Source organism: Myodes glareolus, chromosome 9 (genome assembly GCF_982192425.1).
Source record: "Myodes glareolus chromosome 9, mMyoGla1.1, whole genome shotgun sequence".
Classification (NCBI taxonomy): domain Eukaryota; kingdom Metazoa; phylum Chordata; class Mammalia; order Rodentia; family Cricetidae; genus Myodes; species Myodes glareolus.
The window spans coordinates 44,289,122-44,305,523 of NC_142034.1; the positions used below are offsets into that span (position 1 = coordinate 44,289,122).

The window sequence follows — 16,402 nt, forward strand, 5'->3', positions numbered from 1 at the left end:
TCTGGGCCAGCCTGGTGGGGGACGGGGCTGATTCATCCTTGGAGCCTGGGGTTTGATTTGCCTCCTATCTGTACTGTGAGCCCTGTATGGGGCTGTGTGTACAACAGCAGCAGACTCGTGGCCCAGCAGGAAATATAGGTGAACAGAGAGAGACTTGCTACACCTAGCTCCTGCTTCTGGATCCCCCCTCTCCTCTTGAGCTCTTATCTCCTGGCCCCTCAGTTCTCAGCCAGGGAAGTAGGTCTCTAAGTACAACCACTTAGAGGGGTTAAATTACATAAGTTCACACTGCAAGGCGGTGATAGCCAGCTCAGAGGCGGGAGCGTGGGACCCTGCACCACGTGCTGCAAGGGCCAGGGCGGTAACTTCCCACCCCCGCGTTCCCACCCCCAGCCTCCAGCCGCGTCCACAGCTTCCACATTGCCTCCCCCAGGGCCACCTTGGCCCAGCCCAGGATCTCCTTGACAAAGCCCGTTTCACTCTTAGGCCCGAAGACCAGCCCAAAGCAGACGTGCTGGGTGTTCATGAAGCAGAGGTGAGTGGGAGCGACGTGCCTGAGACCCAAGATAGCTGCCTCTCTCTCCTCTCTTAGGGTGCACAGGGTGGTGGGGGCCGTGGGGGAGGGAGGGTGCAGAGCCTGTTACAGCAGGTGTGGGCAGGTGTGGTGTGCATAACCAAAGAATGATGTAAAGTGCTAGCTGTAAGAGCCTCTTTATTCTCCTGTCCCCGCTCCCAGCCCACAGACCCAGTCCCTGGCCTGGGAGCTAATTCAGTTAGCCTGGGATGGGGGTAGGCACCTATCTCTGTAATCAGAGCTTGATAGGAGGTTCTCATAGGTGCCAAGGACCGCCATCGTCATCTTAACCAGGTGTGGTGGTGCACGCCTGTAACCCCCAGATGTTGAGGAGATGGAGGTGGTAGGATCGGAAGGTCAAAGTCATCCTCAGCTACATAGCAAGTTGGAGGCTAGCCTGGGCTACATGAGACCCAGAAAGAAGCCATCGTCTTGACCTTCAGACAGAATTACGAACTAAGCCTGGGTCTACAGAGCAGCATGGCTTAGAATGTCACTGCTGCAGGGGGTGGGCCTAGGCATCAGAAGCTGCGTGTTCAGACAGGAGACTGCCAGGACACCAAGGTGCCAGGCCTGGTGGTGCCTGGCCAGCACTCCGGGAAGAGAAGACCCAGACTCACTCCCCTCTCTTCCCATCTCATTCTCCTCTCAGGCCGAGGAGCCCGAGGCTGGCAAATCCGAGGCGGAAGATGATGAGGACGAGGTGGACGACCTCCCCAGCTCCCGCCGGCCCTGGCGGGGCCCCATCTCTCGAAAAGCCAGCCAGACCAGCGTGTACCTGCAGGAGTGGGACATCCCCTTTGAACAGGTGGAGCTAGGCGAGCCCATTGGGCAGGGCCGCTGGGGCCGGGTACACCGAGGCCGTTGGCATGGTGAGGTGGCCATCCGGCTGCTGGAGATGGATGGCCACAATCAGGACCACCTGAAGCTGTTCAAGAAGGAAGTGATGAACTACAGGCAGACCAGGCATGAGAACGTGGTGCTCTTCATGGGGGCCTGCATGAACCCACCCCACCTGGCCATTATCACCAGGTAAGCCACCCCACCTGGGCCCGTGAGCGGCACAGCTTTCCTGTCCCTGAAGCCCGAGGCTTCTGTGGATGCCCTGGAGGATGTGGAAAAGTTATCAGAGAGGAAGAAGAAAACCGAAGATAGGGAATCATGTCCCCATCCACACTGCCCACTGATGTTAGGACACCAGAGCTGGGCGTGGCAGCATACACCTGTAGTGCTGGCACCTGGAGGCTGACACAGGGGAATCTTGAGTTTTAGAAAGCTGGGTCTGCATAGCAAGACCTTGGCTCTCCTCAAAATAAATAAATAAGTCTACCAATCAATTAAGAGACCCCTCTGAGCATAATGGAAACCCTAGTGTTCTCTAGAAGACACGGAGCAGAAGCTACACTTATAGTACCTTTCCTGGACATGTCTCCCCACAAAAGTGGGTGTGGTGAATCTCAGTATCCCTTCCATTAAAATAAAGCAGAGTGGGGGCCAGCGAGATGACTCAGCAGATGAGGGCACTTGTTGCACAAACCTGGCAGCCTGATTTTGATTCGCAGAACCCGTAGGAGAGAACTGACTCCCACAAGTTGTCCTCTGACCTCCACAGGCCTGCTGGGCTGTGTGCACACATACCACATATACGCACGCACATAAACAGAAAGAAACAATTTAATTTATAAATATATAACTAAGATAATGCTGGTTCACATTTTACCTCTCTTGGTTGACTGTCGGCCTAAGGTCTACTTTGGGGTGCATGTGTTGCTGAGAGGTGAGCCCGATACCTTGTGCATTCAGCAGGTGCTGTGCTGAGCCCTACCCCAGTCCTGACATTCTGGTGTCTTGATGTAGATTGCCTGTTTCTACTTCAGAAAGTCTTCTGTGACCCACTTGTCGTTCTCCCTGGAAAACAATGTCCCGGCCCAGAGCAACAGGCCTAGACACAGAGAAACGGTTGCCTGTGCCACTCTACTGTTGACTTTAAAATCAGACAAGGGAGCTGGGGAGAAGGCTTGATGGACAAGAAACCCGCGTGAGCTTGAGGGCCTGGGTTCGGATCCCAGCACTGGGATTTACAGATGTGTGGGTTGCCAAACACGCACAGATGGGGTCTATTGATAGAGCCTCGGCTGTCCTAGAACTCACTGTGTAGGCCAGGCTGGACTTGAACTCAGATTCACCTGCTCCTGCCTCCTGGGTACTGAGAATAAAGGCGTCTATTGTCAATGCCTAGTTTCATGTTCGCTTTGTAAGTGGACATTGGAGCCCAGCTCAGGTACTCACGACTTCCGTTCCACAAAGCCCAGAGAACCCGCCCTCACCAGCATGAGGTGTCCTGCACATGTACCTGTGCTTTAGGGAAACAAGCAGACCACTCCAAACAAGCAACTATTTTTTTCTTAATACAATAAATGAACTTTTCTCAGAGATAAAGAACTCAATAGTATCAGCTAACTGGAGTCCTCTGAGACATTCTATGAAAAAGCAGGGCAGCGAGTCCCCAGGGAGTCCCCTCGGGGGTGCCTCTGCAGCTCTGCAGCCTCCTCTGCCATCTGTCCACCCTCCTCACTCAGGCCTCCGGTTCCTGAAGAGCTTAGAATTAGTGCAAGGGGCTGCACGGAGAGGAGCAACACGCTACTCTGTCGGCAACAGGATGTGATGCCCTGGAATCTACATGTAGTGAAAATAACTTTGTGGTGAGCCCAGAGGCTCCATGTAGCCTGCTGAGAGTCCTGGCGGCAGAGTTCTCTCCCATCTGAGTCCTCCCATTTGGCCTTGATTGGCTGGGAGTGTGGTCAAGCTGTTTCCTTGTGCAGGGAAAACTGGCAGGCCCTGCACCGCCAGAAATGGATGTGCATGTATTTGTAAGCATGTCTAGTTGGGCTCCAGCTGGAGTCTTGGTTTAAAAAACACATGTTCCTGTCTTGTTTGTTGGGATGGAGAACCTTCCAGAAGCAGGTGGGCCCAGTTCCCCTCCCAGGTTCCATGGGAGTGGAGTTAGCCTATCGCAGCTTCAGGTCTCTTTCCAACCCCACTACCCTCAACAGTTTCTGCAAGGGCCGGACGTTGCACTCGTTCGTGAGGGACCCCAAGATATCTCTGGACATCAACAAGACAAGGCAAATTGCTCAGGAGATCATCAAGGTAAAAGCAGAGTTGGGGAGGGGGGTTCCAGCTGCCTCTAGAGCTCTTGGTCCTTCCCCAGGCCATATCCGCCTGTGCCAGGTGGTTTGTGGCTCCTCTGTCTCCTAACTGGGACACTTCAACCTGGTCTCATCCAATCAGGTTCAGAGCTCACCACTCAGCTGGTGTTAATAGAACTGAATTAGCTGTGAAGAAACTGCATGTTCTAAAGTATCACTCTAGCTGTGTGACTTCATGGAGCTTGTTTAGCCTCTCTGAACCTCAGCTTCCTCCCTGTACATACCAACACAGCCTCCTTGATTAGGTCAGAGCAGAGACAGAATGACATCATCCGTACAGAGAACAGTTGGCAAGAGCTAGGCTTGGTGAGGGTTTCTTAGCATCGCCGGTGGGGAACAGAGTGCTTCACTTCAGGGCATCAAAAGACCCACACTTGGGCTGGAGAGATGGTGCGGCAGTTCAGAGCACTGACTGCTCTTCCAGAGGACCCAGGTTCAACATCCCAGGACCCACATGGCAGCTCACAGCTGTCTGTAATTCCAGTAACAGGGGCTCTGGCACCATTACACAGATGCACATGCAGACAAAATACCATTGCACATAAAATAAAAATAAATCATTAAAAATATATAAATAGGTTAAAAATGTTTTAAAGACCCATACCTTTTGCAAATTTGTGGTTATCCAAATCCAGGCTTCCTGGGAACAGGCCCTTTTGTTCTGTGCAGGCAACTCTTTTCCATTCTGTACTCATTTAAAAAGTAATTAAAGTGAGTCTCTCACTCGATGCATATACAAACTATTATGAGGACTGGAGAGGCAGGCTCAGCGGTTAAGAGAACTTGTTCTTGCAAGTTCAATTCCTAGCACCCATACAGTGGTTCATAGCCATCCTTAACTCCAGGTCAGGGGGTCCGACACCCTCTCTGACCTCCATGGGCACCAAGCTCACACATGATGCACATACATAATTTCAGGCAAAGCGCACATAAAATGAATAAATCTAATTTTAAAAGAATAAAAGCCAAGTAGTGTGAATATAAGTCCCAGAGCTAGGAAGGTTGGGGCAGGAGGATTGAAAGTCTGAACTCAGCCTGGACCACACAGGGAAGGGAGACTGCTTTGTCTACAAAACAGAAAACCTACAACACTGATAAGGCTCCTCTTTCTGCAGCCTCTCGGGCTGAGATGGAGCTCAGCTGGTCGAGTGCTTGCGTAACATGTACAAAGTCCTGTGTTCAGTACCCAGCACCATAAACCAGGCATAGTGGCACACCTGTAATCCCAGTCCTTGGGAGCTAGACTGAAGGATCAGAAGTTCAAGATCATCCTTGGTTACCAAGCAAATTCAAAGTTAGCCCGAGCTACATGAAACCTTGTCTCGGAAAAGAAGAGCTGCCCCTTTGCCGCTGTACGTCAACTGGCCTTCCTTTCTGACCCCTCCCTCTTCTTCTTCCCCCTCTTCTTCCCCCTCTTCTTTCTGACTATTTTGTGTATGTGGATGTCTTAAAAAGGAAAAGATAAAAATGATAATGGTATTGGGGGACAAACCAGGATTTCAGTCTGCCCCTTTTTTTTCCCCATGGCCACACTTAGAAATTAAACCTCCAAGACCGAAACCCATAGTGTCACCTCTGCCTCAGGTATGGCCTTTCACCAAGGACTCTATTCTACCCCCACACCTGACTCTTACCCCTCCCTACTCCCCCCCCCAGATCTGGGAGCTGCCCTCTGAGTCACCAGAGTCAAGGGGGTCAGGAAGACAGGTGACTCAGACGCTCTGGAGCTGCTTCTTGCGGCCTCTCTCTCCTTCTATTCCCTTTTTACTGAAAGACCTCTTGCCCCTGGGGGCCCTGGCTCAGCCCTCACCCCATCCCCACCCTAGTCACTTCTCTTTGGAGTAATCTGAGATGCATTAAGAATCAAAAGCAGAGCGGAGGGACCTGGCCTTCTGTGAGAGGGTTTGCAACTTGGAGGCTTGTGGTGGAGACTCGGGGAAATCGTGAAGAAAGACTGATGATCCAGGTTCAACTCTGTGACCTGGCCCTTCCCAGCTGTCACTCCTGGGCTTGTGCATGTGGGTGGGGCATCCTCAGATCCACTGTAGCTGAGGATGACCTTCAACCCCCCCCCCCCCCGCCTCCATTTTGCAAGTGCTGGGATTACAAGTGTCACCCACCAAGCTCCACTCAGTGCCTCAGACAGGGATAGCTGCTTGTCCTTAGCCCACGGGAACCTGTCCCTCCAGCACCTGGACCATGGGCTCTGTGGCCCCTGACCTTGAGATCAGGCCAGAGCACTTGCTGTGAGAATCGCCCACCACGTTTCACCTGATGGATGAGGAGGCAGAGGCTCAGAGGGGCCAGCATTGTGCCCAAGGCCACATAGTGCTAGCTGAGTGAGGGTGGAGCGTGGAACTCAGACTTCAGGTCTCATCAGATCCCCTGCTACCATGGCAAGGTGTTGGAAACAGCCAAACTTTAGATCACATCCAAGGAATGTCTCTTTTACCTGCTCTGGGTGTCGCCCTGCCTAAGAGCAGAGCCCATCTAGGGAACTCCTTGTTCGTCAAATCTGTTTCTAAGATTTGGTCATCCACCTGCCGCCCCCCATCCCGCGCATGTGTGTGTGTGTGTGTGTGTGTGTGTGTGTGTGTGACTGTATGTGCGAGTGTGTGCCTGGTGCCCACAGAGACCAGAAATGGGCACTGGATTCCTTGGAACCAGAGTTACAGATGGCTGTGAGCCACATTATGTAGGTGCTGGAAACTGAACTCTGGTCCTCTGCAAGAGAAGGAGGTGCTCCTAACCACAGAGCCATCCCTCCAGCCCTGATTATTTAGAATTGGTAATGCTGAGTACTGAACATGGGACCATGTGCATGGGAACACACACTGACTACTGAGCTCCGTCTCCAGCCCGTATTGCTGATCTTTACCTCCTCGACCTCTGCCCTCTGCCGGCCATTGTGCCCATGCCTCACACCTTACCCAAGTCCGAGGCGGCTGTAGAAAGAGCATGAACTGGTTTGAGGTCAGATTTGGGCTCCGTGTTTAACCGCTGTGGTGTGGCCTGGGGCAGTCACTTGTCCTCTCTGGGTCTCAGTTGCTTCATTTGTGAGGTGAGAATGGTATCCTCCTCCTGCTGTCTGTATGAAGATTGGGTGGGGGGATGGGTAATGCTCCTCACCCCAGTAAAGCTCAGCATCCCCCACCCTCTGATACAAGGTTGGCTGTCTTGCAGGGCATGGGGTATCTTCATGCCAAGGGCATCGTGCACAAAGACCTCAAGTCCAAGAATGTCTTTTATGATAACGGCAAAGTGGTCATCACAGACTTCGGGCTGTTTGGGATCTCGGGCGTGGTCCGGGAGGAGCGGTGAGTTGGCCATGGGTATCTGCATGCATTGGGGAGCTGCAGCATTGCACGGGTGTGGACTACCCCAACTGTATCGTTGGCAAGAGCCTTCCCTGCACAGGCCAGGTTGCTGCAGTTCCTGGTTCTGCCCATGTGGTTTCAGTCCAGAGTTGGGTCTGGGTGGTGTTTAGGTTCCTCATGGTACCTGATTTCCAGATGGATACCCGTGGAGGCTGAGTCCCCTGGCACATTCAGCTTGGCTACTCAGTGGTGGGTGAGAGATCTGGTTTATATCCCCTTGATGGGAAAGAGCATTGGATTTTACTGCCTGTGATTATAAAGGGGTTGGGTGGCAAGAAAAGCTCCTCCATAAGAATGGGGGTGGGGTCTCAAGGAAGATTGACAGGCCAAAGAGTCAGCCTACAGGTTTGACATCTGCAGACTGGCCTGAGGTCCTAGACAGACCAGTCACTCTCTCAGTACAAGGACTCAAACACCGTCCCCAGCAGCTCCCTACCATTCCCAACTGTGGCCTCCCTTTCTAGAAGTGCCCCGCTTGTTCAAGGGCAAGGAAGACTTCCATATTCCTCTCTGGGTTTTCTCTACCACATGTGAATGAGCACAGATGTGTACAGTCAGGCCACCTGCTCCCCACTGAGGGGCCCATGTCCTTGTCCTGGCCTCCAGGCGTGAGAACCAACTGAAGCTGTCCCATGATTGGCTGTGCTACCTGGCGCCTGAGATTGTACGAGAAATGATACCCGGGAGGGATGAGGACCAGCTGCCCTTCTCCAAAGCCGCTGATGTCTATGCGTTCGGGTGAGTAGGCCACCGGCACTCGAGTACAATGCTGGCCATTGGGTTTGAAAGTGTGCCTTGGAAAGTCATGGCTGTGCCCCTTGTTGGCAGAGTGACCGTGTCTTTGACCTTTTGTCTCTGGCTCCTAACATGGGCAACTCCTGGAACCTGCTGCGGGGTTTTGTGAAGCTGCAATGTCTCACACTGTGGTGTGTCTCCATAGGACTGTGTGGTATGAACTACAGGCGAGAGAGTGGCCCTTTAAACACCAGCGTGCAGAAGCCTTGATCTGGCAGATCGGAAGTGGGGAAGGAGTGAGACGCGTCCTGGCCTCCGTCAGCCTGGGGAAGGAAGTCGGCGTGAGTAGAGGGAAGCAGGGCCCGAGGGTGGGCTGGACCAGTGACACGGCTGCCCTCCACTCACCCTGAGCCTGGGGTAGGGGTCTTGTGATGGTCATGTGTGTAGGCCACCCTCTGGGTGTCGAGGCTGCCGATGGTGCTGGGGGCTGAGTGGGCCCTGAGAGAAGGCCTTCCTTCCGTCATGGCGGCTGTTCTGCAGGCTGGCAACTGCGTTCCTGTGTCAGTTCTTGTCCAGCCAGTCTTCACTCTGGTAGCACTGAGATGCTCACTTGTGGCAGCCCCACTCTGTATACAGTCCCAGGGCCTCACGTTCACCCACGGACACTTCCACGTTCCTACGATGTACAAAGGCCACCTGCCTTCATTCCCCCCTCTCCTGTTTCCATCCCGCCTGACTTGGTCACTGACGTTTGGGAAGGGCAAGTTGAGGAGGAAGGAAAACGGACAAGTTCGTTTTGACCTGAAGGGTTGGTGGCACCTCTGAAACGCTTACTTCCCAGGATTCTGTGCCCATAGTTGTGCGGGGCACTTAGGGACTTCACAGGAACCCTTATGAAGTGTCCTGTCCATCTGCGCCCTCACCCCTTCCCAGCTGCCCACACACACTGACCACAGTGCCCTTTGCAGGAGATCCTGTCTGCGTGCTGGGCTTTCGACCTGCAGGAGAGACCCAGCTTCAGCCTGCTGATGGACATGCTGGAGAAGCTGCCCAAGCTGAATCGGCGGCTCTCCCATCCCGGACACTTTTGGAAGTCAGCTGAGTAAGTACTCCCTCCTCAAGCCTGACCTGCCATCAGATCCTGGAGAGCCTGTCTGGAGTGTTTAAGGGCGCCCTCTGCTGAACAGGCATCAGACTACGTTCTGGGGCTTCCTCGGGGAGAGGGGGAGAGACGCCCTTAGCAGGCAGACACCTCCATTTTCCACCTGTGGGAATCTACTTGTCACTGTATTCGATCATCACTGACACCAAGCCCAGGCTAGACCAGGGTGAGAAAGTTATGCCTGAGAGGAGAAAGGGTCAGAGGTCAGGACCTGGTACCCACTTAGTCGCTGAGCTATTGAGCACTGAAATCTTGCTGTGCCGTAATGGGCCATGCCACTCCGCTGTGTAGAGGCACAGAGCCCCAGGGGCCACTGTCATCTCTCCTGCACTTTGTCCTATTCTGTTTCTACTCTGGCTCTCTGGCTTCTTCCTCCAAAGACCCCTCTCCAGCCACACCCCTTTGTCAGGACCTCGTTACTTGCCTCAGTTTCCACAGTGGGGCTTAGGTAAGAAACTTTGCCCAGAAGTATCAGGTAAATCCCATAAGCTTGGTAGGTGAGGTGCAGGCATTTTGACAGTGGGGAGGGGTGATGAGGCCTCCAGGCTGAGCCCTGTGCTGCTGTAGGTCTTGGGCCCTGTGAATACAGGGTTCCTCTTTTTCCAAACCCTGCCAGCACGGGGCAGGCACTGGCAGCCAAAGACGACCCCTGTTGCTGGAAGCCATTCAGTGCCAGCTTCTTATCTCACAGATGGGAAACTGAGTCCACTAGAAGGGCCATCACCTGCCCACAGCTCCCAGGCTTCCATGACAGACAGGATGAGCCTTCTGTTTCTGGTCTCTGTTCCGGGGCCGCTAACTCTCACTTTCTCTTTTCTTTTCCCATGACTTTGTCACTTTTCATTTTCGGGGGGTGGCGGATCCCCTGGCCTGTCTTGTCATCTCCCCTGCCCCCCACCCTGACTCCTCCACCTGTCTGCTGGCTGGACCGGATCCGACGGCCCTCTTCAACTGCTGGCGAAATGGTCTCGGGCACCCCCAGCCGCTGGCGGAGCCGCTACTACGGGAAAGGACGCTATGGTCACCCTGACTTTAAGAGCTCCTGTCCAGTTCTGGAGGAATAGTGTGTTTCTATCACTTCTCTCCTTTCCTGCCTGCGTGTGACTGTCCCATTGCATACCTGCGCTTCCCATTCTGTCTCTGCATGCCAGCTTCTCGCATACATGCTTTCGCTCCCATAATCCACAGTGACCTCTTGCAGCTGAAATGGGCACCAGCAAGGGCTACTGGGCTAGTGTTTCTCACAGAGGAATGTGGCAGGCAGGGCCCCTCTCCACTACATGTGGGTGATGGAGAATGAGCTCATTGAGCCAAGTCCCCCAAATCCCACTTCTGGGTGAAGTTCGGAGGAGGAGAATCTAGTGAGTCAGTTGTAGCATATGCCTATTATCCCAGCTTCCAGGAGGCTGAGGCAGGGGGATTTAAAGTTTGGGTCTAGCCTGGGATGCATAGTGAAATCCCAGAAGTAAAAGCACCAATGGCAACTGAGCACAGTGACTCACACACACTTTTAATTCCAGTTTCAGAGGCAGAGGCAGGTGGATCTCTGTGAGTTCAAGGCCAGCCTGGTCCATGTAGTGAGTGCCAGGAGAGACCCTGTCTCAATAAACAAACATGCAAACAAAAAGCATCAACAAATTGCTGGGAATGAGACTCCATGGTAGAACTCTTGCTTAGCATCTATGAGGCCCCAGCACTACCAATGTTAGTAACAGTAATAGTAATAATAAATACAGAGGGAAAGCATCAGGAAGCAGAAGTGGTACTCCCTAGGGGGCCAGTTTGATCATCACAAGGAGCTGTGGGTTAAGGAACTGAGGGGTGCCTGTCACAGCCCCATGGGAACTTGGAAAAGCTCCCCTCGCCCACACCACCTGTCAAACTTGCCCCACTACCATCCCGAGGGGTGGAGTTGGGGATCCTATTCTCTGCAGGCAGCTGTGTCCCTGGGCAGCCGCTCTGGCCAGGCGCTGTACCCTGGCTCCTTCAGGCTCAGGTTTTGACACTGCTCTCTCTCCGTCTGTAGGTTGTAGGCCTGGCTGTCTTGCATGCCCCAGGCTTCCTTCCTCCTAACCGCCAACTCCGCTCCGTGACTTCTGCTAAGACTCCAAACGCCAGCGGGCACTAACCCAGGGGATGCCATCTCTGCTGCTCCAGTCTCCTCCCTCCAGACTCCTTCTTGTGCTCTGTTTTTAACAACGGCCCCTCCCCTCCATACGGCCTGTGGGTACCTGACTTGAGTCACTGCCAGGGGAGGATGGCACTAACAGGGTGACCCCTCAAGGCGGAAGAACAGCCTCCGTGGATGAGACGGTCTTTTCTCTCCTGCTCTCCTAAGAGTGACTCTTGCTTGTGTTCCTCTGGTCCCTAGCCCCTACTAACACCTTCACGAGCCCCTGCTGAGCATGCTCAGAGGATGGGAAGGAGCTTGACGACCCTGGGACATTGTTCTGCAAGAGGCGTAGTGGTTCAGAGCTGCCCAAAGCTAGCACTGAGATCATGGACCCTGTCTGGAGTCCTGTGTCTCTCTCATGAAGACAGAGGACAGTAGGCATGTGCGCACGCACACACATCGTGTTGCCGTGAATGGCATCAGTTCAGAAGGGCTGAGTCCTTAGAAGCAACACTCAGAAATGTCCTAAACAGAGTGATACCTGTCACTCAGTAATGGAGGCAGAGCTGCTGTCACATCTGCTAGGGGTTCCATGACCCTGACCAGATCTCTGTTGGGCTCAGGATTCTGCTCCCCGCAGTGGACCCCACTTGAACACCATTTCTAAAACGAGCGTGGGACATCAGTCCTGCTACAGGTCCTCAGGTCTCTCACCAGCTCCACATCCACACAGAGCAGCCAGTGAGGAACACCCTCCGTGCCCACAGTGGCTGCTGCTACGCTGGGTGCTGGCAAGTCAGGTGAACAGGCCATGTCACTGTTCTCCCTTATCCCCTCCAGGTAGGAACTGTGGCTGACGCCCAGGCCTTAGCATGGCCAGGAGCAGCTCTGCCAAGGCCATGGGCCGAGCAGTTGTCCTCACTCAGATCCTCTGCTAAGCATAGCCAGCGACATCTTAACTCTGGTCAAAGCCAGCAGAGCCATAACCCATGTCTCTGCTCCTCTCCGCAGCATTAACAGCAGCAAAGTCATGCCCCGCTTTGAAAGGTTTGGCCTGGGCGCCCTGGAGTCCAGTAATCCAAAGATGTAGCCGGCCGTGCACGTTGGTGCAGAGGGTGTCTTCCTTTCCGAAACATGATAACGAAACACACAAACCGCCACCAGGAGGAATCAGAAAAGCTTTGCATGACTCCTCCATGAAGAATGTACATTACAGAGGGGTGTGGGGCTCAGGATCGGAGCCATACACGCCTCTCCAGATGACACCACTACAGCCAGTGTTTACACAGAGGTTTCTGCCCCGCAAGCTTGGTGTTTTACAGTAGTTAATAATAATTCCGCAGATGGGTGCTGCCACTTCAGAGCAAGAGAAATGCCCCCACGTTTCCTTTTCTAAGATTCTGCAGCAGTGAGGGGCCCAGGGTTGAGCAAGAAGGAAGAAAAGTAGCATAAATGTTACTGTCCTAGAAAAAGAGGACATGACAGGAGGTTTGCCGCGGCCTGGGCTTTGGCTCTGACTCCCACTGGTCCCTCTGTTTGTCCTATAAGGAACACCAACCGTTCCTTAACTTGCAGAGGAAACCCTGGCCAGGAACCCATCTGGATTATGGGGTCAGGAGTTCCTGAAGAGCTTGGATTTAGTTTCTGCCCTCCTCCGGGCTTGTTGTGTTAAAAAGTACAGACAGAATCTAGGTGGCTTCTAGACAGATCTGATGGATCTTAGCTCAGCTTGTACTGCAGCGGGAGGAAACAGCCACACGTCTGTGGAGACATTCGCTGCTTCTCTGTGGCCTCCAGGCAGGCACGAAGGCTGTGGAACCCAGACTCTATCATTACACTCTCCCCAGTGCCTCAACTCACCCTCAGAGCCAAGAGCTAGCCCATCAGCCGCGTGTCCAGTGAGTCCTTGGTTGAAAAAGACAGTGAAGGTAGCAATTACAGCCTATGGTGATCCTAGCACTTTAAAACTCACGTCTGTCATGCCAGAAGGTTCCAGACCTACCACCACTTCCACTTCCCCAGTCTCATCTAAGCCTTTTAGCCCATTCTGACCCCTGTGTGTGCCCTGAGCTCAGAGTGGGGCCTGAGGCTGTCCAGACACTTGAGTGAGACGTACGTAGTAAGTCCCTATCCGTGAGCCTCAGACTTCTGCTTGTGTTCATTCCAGCAGGCAGGAGGGACTGGGGTAAGTCAGACTGGGGTAAGTCAGAGCAGAGCAGTCCTTGAGCAGAGGTTGGGCAGCATCCGACTCCACAACCAGAGGGGGGAAGAAATGGGAGTGGAGAAGTGGGTAGATTTGGGCCCAAGGGCTTACAGTCCCACTGTGGAGTAGCCATGTGACTCCCTCTTAAACACCGACTAAGGCTCAGTTTTCAGAGCCTACCCTAGCACCAGAGTCCAGTGCAGGTGTCTGAGGAGTTGTGGGACCCTCCCCACATCCACCCCAGCACAGCTGTCCATGCTACAGCAGAGCTGGGACAGGGGCATCTTGGCCCTGCCCCAGTGTGGGAAGGAGGAAGAGCTGCAAGCCTCTGCTCATTTCTGCATGGGTCATCTGTCCTCTGAAATGGGACCGTCATGTCACTTCTGTGTCCCTTTGGCTTTCCACCCTAGCCCTTGGTGTGACCTCCCTGCTCCAAAACCACGGAGTCTATAACTGCTGCCTCTGTGGCGGTCTCATGGCTGTCCCTTCCCAGAGGCCACAGTGACCGAGCCTCTGGCCATTCTCTCACTTTGTGAGTGGTGTGGTGTCGGCCTCCCCTCACAGCTGAGTCAACCCTTTCAGTCATCCCTCAACACCAGACCACAGAGGGCGTCACACACAGCCCACTGGGTCTCACCCTGTACCGTAAACATCTCAGGGCCAGAAGCTCTGAGCCCTGCAGTGAATGTGATCTTGTGCACATGCCGGGGACCAGTAAGAGTAGCCATGGTCCCTGCTTTAAGGAGCTGACCATCTGCTGGGGTCATTATGCAGGGGACCTGACATCTTCGTGGAATCCTGGGGCCACTAGTGGAGCTATAGTGCTGGAACCTTCCTCACTTCCTCTCCAAGACCTGCTGCTGTACTGCCCTTCGTTTAAGAGAGTCCCCCATCATGGTCCCTGTTTCCTTTTCTACTTAAGTGACTGTGAATTGAGGTTAGGAAAGTTTGCCTCCTCTGTGCTCTCCCTGTCTCCTGGGAAACACATGAAGGATGACAGATACTGTGAATTCAGCCCCAATAGCCACTGTGAAGGCAATGGAAAAAAGGCATGAAGCCGGGCAGTGGTGGCACATGCCTTTAATCCCAGTACTCGGGAGGCAGAGGCAGGTGAATCTCTGTGAGTTTGAGGCCAGCTTGGTCTACAGAGTGAGTTCCAGGACAGGCTCCAAAGCTACAGAGAAACCCTGTCTCAAAAAACCAAAAAAAGAAAGAAAAGGTATGAGCTGCAGAGGGCCTGCCCACCTAAGGTCTGAGTCCAGCAAAAACTTTGGCCCCTTTCCAGGCATCCTGAGTTCCCAGCCTCACCTCCAAGGAGGCCTTAACCCATTGGAGTGGCAGTGGAGTCATGAGTCCTAGCCAGTGCTGGTCTGGCCGCTCCTATGCACCAAATCAAAGTCCTTGGCCATTGTCTTATGGTCCGGGCAGGGAGCAGCAAGCCTGTGTAGCTCTGTAGTGACAGAGTGGGGGTGGATTAGCCATGCTATCCTGCAGCGCTAGCCAGGACGTCATCTGAATGCTCCCAGTGTCTTCTGTGGCCACAAGGCACATGTTTATTTGCTTATTTTGAATGTGATGTAAAATTTGTACAGTAAAAGTTTTTATATTTTCTATCAATTACACTTGTCTTCCAGAAATGCTTTAATTTAAATTAAAATGGCGAGTCTTGATGAACGTGTTATATCGGGGTTTTTGCCACTGCTAAGAATGCACCCTCTGGCTGAGCCAGGCCTAGGGTCTGGCGTTTGTGAATAAAGTGTTACCAAGGTCTTCTGGGGCTCGTGTTTGTTTTGACCAGTCTAGATGACTGTTGGGGACCATGTGAGCAGATGGCATAGGAGGGCAAGAATGAGGGTCCAGGGGTCTGAGCCCATTCCAGGAGTTGAGGAATACCTTTCCAAAGAAAGTGCTCTGGAGCCAGGACTGGAGGATCAAGAGTTCAAGCCCACTGTCAGCTAGATAGCAAGTTCCAGGCCAGCCAAAGCCACATGAGACCCTAACCTCAGAGAGAGAGAGAGAGAGAGAGAGAGAGAGAGAGAGAGAGAGAGAGAGAGTGAGTTTGACTATACCTAGACCTCAGAACAGGTGTCTCTCAGAGCTGGAGAGATGACTCAGTATTTAATTAAGAACACATCTTGCTCTTGCCAAGGACCAGAGATCAGTTCTCAGCACCCATGTCAGTAACCCTTGGAGACATTGCTACTGACCCTACAGAAATAAAAAGGACTGTAGGACAGAATGAATGTGTATCAACAAATGAGATAAACTGGATGAACCACACACACAAAGTCCGCTAAGACTAAACCAAAGTAACTTATTTGCAGACACACCTATAAACTAGTAATGAGATTAAATTGGTCACCTCCGGGCAAAATCCTGAACCTACTGATTTAACATGTGAATTCTACCCAAACATTTCAAGAGCCAATGCCAGTATTTCTTAAACTTTTATGAAAAATTGAAGAGTGGAGAGCACTTATGTGAAAAGTCAGCATCACACTGATATAAAGCTCAAATTAAAAAAAAAAAACTAACTAGAAAATGTCCCATGAGGGGCTGGAACTTCATAGCAGCTTTGTTTGTCATAGCCAGAACCTGGAAGCAACCTAAATGCCCCTCAATCGAAGAATGGATAAAAAAAAAAGTGGTACATTTACACAACGGAGTACTACACAGCAGAAAAAAATAACGACAGCTTGAATTTTGCAGGAAAATGGATGGATCTAGAAAACATTATTTTGAGTGAGGTAACCCAGATACAGAAAGACAGTTATCACATGTACTCACTCATAGGTGGTTTTTAAACATAAAGCAAAGAAAGCCAGCCTACAACCAAAATCCCAGAGAACTTAGACAATACGGACACTAAGAGAGACTTACAAAGATCTAAGCTACATGGGAAGTAGAAAGTAGAAAAAGACAAGATCTCCTGAGTAAATTGGGAGCATGGGGACCTTCGGGGAGGATTGAAGGTGGGAGGGGAGAGGCAGGGAGGGAAGCAGAGAAAAATGTAGAGCTCAGTAAATACC

At 52.5% G+C, this 16,402-nt stretch overlaps 1 protein-coding gene across 3 annotated transcripts in view; it reads left to right on the top strand.

Annotated features, from left to right (window-relative positions):
* The window catches only part of Ksr1 (kinase suppressor of ras 1), a 133,213-nt gene extending 118,070 nt beyond the window's left edge, over window positions 1–15,143 (top strand). For 2 of the 3 annotated variants that reach the window (XM_085695463.2, XM_085695465.2), the window contains 8 exons: window positions 487–535; window positions 1,227–1,606; window positions 3,628–3,724; window positions 6,967–7,100; window positions 7,767–7,898; window positions 8,101–8,236; window positions 8,864–8,997; window positions 12,182–15,143. In XM_085695463.2, coding sequence (XP_085551589.1) covers window positions 487–535; window positions 1,227–1,606; window positions 3,628–3,724; window positions 6,967–7,100; window positions 7,767–7,898; window positions 8,101–8,236; window positions 8,864–8,997; window positions 12,182–12,260 — 1,141 coding nt within the window. In that variant the 3' untranslated portion in view covers window positions 12,261–15,143. Of the gene's footprint in view, window positions 1–486; window positions 536–1,226; window positions 1,607–3,627; window positions 3,725–6,966; window positions 7,101–7,766; window positions 7,899–8,100; window positions 8,237–8,863; window positions 8,998–10,039; window positions 10,121–12,181 lie in introns of all 3 variants that reach the window. The other variant, XM_085695462.2, reaches the window with a different exon arrangement.
* Window positions 15,144–16,402: the final 1,259 nt, after the last annotated feature.